The 5,373-nt window shown below is 32.7% G+C and overlaps 1 protein-coding gene across 2 annotated transcripts in view; it reads right to left on the bottom strand.

Moving 5' to 3' along the window:
- Positions 1 to 2,112: 2,112 nt before the first annotated feature.
- LOC145296140 (protein PML-like) overlaps positions 2,113 to 5,373 on the bottom strand; it is a 21,089-nt gene continuing 17,828 nt past the window's right edge. For both annotated transcript variants that reach the window (XM_080142313.1, XM_080142314.1), the window contains one exon: positions 2,113 to 4,101. In XM_080142313.1, coding sequence (XP_079998439.1) covers positions 3,331 to 4,074 — 744 coding nt within the window. In that variant the 5' untranslated portion in view covers positions 4,075 to 4,101 and the 3' untranslated portion in view covers positions 2,113 to 3,330. The remainder of the gene's footprint in view (positions 4,102 to 5,373) is intronic.

The following is a 5,373-nucleotide window of genomic DNA, read 5'->3' as shown; positions in this document are numbered from 1 at the left end:
AATGAAGATGATTTAAAGAAAAAACTGAAAATATACTGAACCAGAATATCAGAATATGCAGGAGGAACAGTTCGGTCAGAAGGAAAGACGTGAAAACTTCAGATCTCCAAGGGAAAGGAGAAAGATAAAGGAAGATGTTGAGGAGGGCACAAGAAGAAGTAAAAGTATTCGCGGCATGAAGCTCCTGCGTCATAGGGTGATGTAGTCATATGCAAATTAAGTATAATTTGCATATGAGCAGATAGCTCATATTTATAAACTGACACCGGCGGTTGGTTGTTGAACGCTTGCTTAGCATTATACACGACATATCACTAATTTTGTAAAGCATTTCTAACGTAGAAAGTTGTCAAAATGCTTGAAAAAGCGATAGTCGGGAGGTAACAGGTCTCCAGAGTATGGCGAATGAGACACAGTTTCTAAGCCCAATTCATTCAACTTCTGCAGAATTGATTTAGCAATGTGAGGTCGAACATTATCGTGCATATAACTGGTTGGAAATCGTCTTATACATTATGTCTAATTCAAAAGCAAGTTCTCGACTAGTCGTGCATGGATTGGCTGTGACTAACGCCCTTAATTGATTGCTTTCAATATTAGATGGCCGACACTACGACTCTCGTCGCCGCCACAAAATTTCTTAAACTACCGTTATTATCATGGAAAGTGTTCGACTGAGCTCCAATCTATGGTCCCCCCTCACCAAACTTTCACAAGAAACACTCGACTAGCTGAAAACACTATCAATAATTCCTCCCACTCTTTATCTGTGCCTAAACCTAAACATATATTCCATGATCAAAGCTTCTTTCTTAGAACTGCACTCCTGTGGAATTGTCTTCCGTTTTCCTGCTTTCCAGCTGTCTATAATATGGTTGTCTTCAAGTCCAACGTGAACAAGTTTCTGATGAGCCGTTCCACTTAAGTTAAAAAATTTACCGAACTTCCATTACTATCGATTACTATATTGTCCTTTTGACTACTGTACAATCTTTAACCCTTATCCTTGAGTGGCCTATCGGCCTTGATAAGTGGTGATAAGTGGTGAAAAAATAGCACTGAAAGCTAAGCGTCGTCGATTCTTGTAAAAAACTCACTTTTTATCCCAAGTCAAAAACCCATCGAGAAACGGGTCGTTCTTGTGTAAGAAAGGGGAGTTGATATTTCATAACGGCGTTTCCTTTGGTTGTTTTTAAGTGGTTGGAAATCGTCTTATACATTACATCTAATTCAAAAGCAAGTTCTCGAACAGTCGTGCATGGATTGGCTTTGACTAACGCCCTTAATTGATTACTTTCAATATTAGATGGCCGACACTATGACTCTCGTCGCCGCCACAAAATTTCTTAAACCACCATTGTGCATTGCGTTAAGTATTGGCTCCTGTGCCAAAGCTTCGTTGATATCGCGAGCTGTGTCAGTATCTTTTCGACCGAGCTTGAAATGAAAAAATAATTGTGTAAATTTACTTTTTTCCGTCTTTCATTCAACATGTGAGAAAAGATGTTTTACATAAGATGGATTGGAAAACGCTTTTTGAAATGATATATTCAGTAAAAAAGAAACTTATTTGAAAATACATCATTTGAAATACAAATTTGAAAGTCGACAAAAACTTTTTTCTCAACTTAATATTTCCCCACCGATTTCGATTGAACCAAAAGAGGGTTCAATTCTTAGCCAGAATCCCTTGCCTTGGAATAAACTGATTGTCAAAGACGTATCTCTTGACTTTCATGTAAAATAAAAAATGCAACAACAACGCAACAATTTTAAATAAATTTAGACAAGTGCTGGACTACTGTAGCTTCTTTTTTTTTTTTTTTTGATAAATTTTTATCACCCTTTTTCCTACATGGCATTGAAGTACAATTGTTGGATTTGACTGATTGTCAAACACGTATCCCTTACTGGTCCAAACAACACCTACTCAATCTGTACCAGGTAAGACTCATTGAAAATTCTTTGAAAATTAAATAAATCGGTAAAATTCTCGTAAAATATTGATGGTCACAAAATTATAAAATAGAAACAATTGTGTTTTTATTCTTTTATCATTTAGAAAATAAATAAAAAATACGATTTTATAAAAAAACAACAGAAAAATATTAGTAAAAAATAAATATTTTATTATTTTATTACCACAAATATATTGCAATGTTCAAATGCTTTAAAGATTTTAAATTCATTTTCAATAAAATATTTTTAAAATTTCAATTATCCACTTTTCATCATTTTGAACACAAATAAATATTTTGTTTTGAAAAACAAAAAGCGCTGGATACGTTTCAAGTCCTTTCTGTAAAGGGTAAAGAATTTTTTGTGGAAAAAAAGAAAAAATTCCGTCCACATTGCAATAAAATTGTCCAAATTCAGTCAAACTAAAATCAAAAAAAGTTTTTTCTTTTTCAAACGAATCAATTTTTTTACCTTCTGAATTGAAGCAAAACATTTCAGAATGATCATCACTTGAACCCCAAAATTTCCCACTGGAAAAATCAACACGGATTCGCGGACAATTTTTTGACATACCCAATCCTTCATTTGTTATTGTTTTAATTTCTATGCCTTCTTTTGTAAAATGATGAATTCCGAAATCAGAATCACAAGTAAAAATGGTTTCGTTTTTTACACACACGGAATAAAATTCGCTTGTTGTTGGAACGATTTTTTGTGTTTGTAAAAATGGATCACTTTCAATTCTTTTCAAAAAAATTAGTTTATTTTCTCCAATTCCACAAACAACAAATTCTTCACATGAAATTGAACATATGTCAACAGGTTTAAAATTTTGATTTTCTTTATCAGACAAAAAAAATTCACTCACAAATTGTCCGATTTCACTCATTTCAATTATTGATTTATTTTCATAATCACACAAAAAAATGTGATCATCTTTTTCGTTGATTAAAATTGTATAGATATCTCGCGATTTTGATCCAGGTAGAATCCATTGATTGTCTTTTACAAGTTTTTTTACAGGAATTGTTTTCCGAACACAAGACACTGATGGGATTTGTCTGCTGACCAATGGTTCCATCGCTTGATGCCACCAGTCAGGCAATGTGAAACACAATTCACATGTTTTATTCGATCGCATCGTTTTAAGATGCCGTGATGGAAGTCTTGATGCCAACAGTTTTAATCCACACAAGACCTCTCGATCTTGGTGATCTTCACGGAGCAAATACTGTAAATTCAGCAACCAGATTTCAACTTCTTTGAGAATTCTTGTATTTTTATCAAAAATATTCTGCCATTTTTTAACTTCTTCTGCCGTTTCTTGTCTTATCTTTTGGCACAGATCCAAAGCATCCAACTTGGCATTTTCTACGATTTGTTCATACATCCAAACATCCAAACATCCTGGCATTTAGATTCGCATTCAAGATTTAATTCATCCGTATATTTGAAAACATTTTCATTTGATGACTGCAAGAATTCCTTAAATTCATTCATTTCTTTCTCCAGGTTCGGAACTTGAGTTTTTATTTTTAACGTCTCCTCTTTCACTAATAACGGAGGCACGTTCATGCAGTTTATGTTCTTGGGGTCAGTCGAGTGAGACTTGTAACATGTGTTGCAATAACACTTGTTACAATTGTTACAAAACAATTCTATGACTTTCTCGTGCAACAAACATTGTTTCTCCATCATCATTTCAATGGCGTCAACCCTCTTCATTTCGCCCAAGTTTTTAGAAATGTGTTCTTTATGAAGTTTATTATGGAACCGCAAGCAATTGGCACAAAACAGTTTTTCGCATTGGATGCACCAATATTCTCCTACTGATATGCCGTTATCTTCCATGCAAGTGTCGCATTGCCATTCGGGCAGCAATAATCGTTGGCGTTTAAATTCATTGGCCAAAATAGGTGAAAGGGTCAAGCTTTTATAATTGTGAAATCCGTCACCACATTGCGGACATTTGCCTTCTGTCTCTTCATCTTCTAATGTGTTGCGGAAACATGATTTACACACACTATGAAGACATGGTAAAGTCTTGGAAGTTTCGTTTAATTGAGATTCACATACAACACATTGGAAGAATGATAGGTATTGATCAGACGCCATCGATGAAGAATTAAGATGAAAACCAAACTGAAAAAAAAAATATTAACTAGATTATATATAATCTAAACTTTGATAAAAAAAATGTATTCAACCATAAGGTTTTTATTTTTTTCCACATACAACTGACACAACTTTAAATGATATTATTCATCAAATGACAAACAAAATGACGAACATAAATTTGAGTCATAACAAATAATATGCCTCCAATATTTATGCGTGTCATTGCATATAGAAAAGTAAATTTCTTATTTCCTTTTTTTATTTCAAAGTGAACAGAAAAGAAAAAAATCTTATGACAACAAATAATTTTATATTTTTTATCTAAAAATGAAAAACATAGTCGACCATAATTCAATATTTTAAAAAAGAAGGGAAAGTAAAATGTAGAAGTCTCATTTTATAACGTTCGTTCGTTTAAAAAAAATAAGAACTGAAGAAATAAGTCAAAAAATAATTTATCGTTGAACATTTTTTGAAAACAATTAGCGTCCAATGTGCGACCTCACATGATTTCCATGAAATATAAATCGAAATTGAAACCGGATTTCACCAACTTTTCCATACAATAAACATTATTTTCCCCATCAAACAGATTTCGACTTTTGAAAGTCGCCCCACCCCTAAGTAATCTATTTCTACCCCATTTCCACCCTAACTATTAATACGGTGTTGTCTCCGTGACTACCGTACACTCATTAACTCTAATCCTCGAATGGCCTTCGGGCCTTGATAGGTGAATACTCCCAAGTAAAAAAAAATCCAAAGCATCCAACTTGATATTTTCTACGATCTGTAACTGGGGTCAGTCAAGTAACACTTGTAACATGTGTTTCAATAACACATGTTACAAGTGTTACAAAACAATTCCACGGGGGTTTCTTTAGCTGAAAATGATTTTAGGCGATAATCTGAATTTTCTTTTTTAAATTAACTACAAGGAAACATGCTATTCCCATCAAATATAATACAATATCTTATCAAAATATAATAAAATGTGTTCTCAATATATAATTACACATTTCAATACAAAACCTATCGTAGTACATTGCCAGACACATAAAGTACCTTCGTGTAAACAATAAAAAGAAACGAATTCACACAGACAAAGTTACTATTATATAATAGTAATATACAAACTTTTAGCGCTTGTTACAATTAATAAATTAAAAAATAAAAACAAAAATATGAAAAAAATTATAGATGAAAAACAATGTATATTTAAGGTTTTAGAATGGGGAATCATATTATAATCACATTATAATAAATATATTAATTATTAAAAAGTGTGATTCGATT

The sequence above is a fragment of the Euprymna scolopes genome, chromosome 16 (genome assembly GCF_053919585.1).
Source record: "Euprymna scolopes isolate OS-2025 chromosome 16, ASM5391958v1, whole genome shotgun sequence".
Lineage (NCBI taxonomy): Eukaryota > Metazoa > Mollusca > Cephalopoda > Sepiida > Sepiolidae > Euprymna > Euprymna scolopes.
Note: the sequence above shows the minus strand (reverse complement) of the source record. Positions and strands in the feature narration are given on the sequence as shown.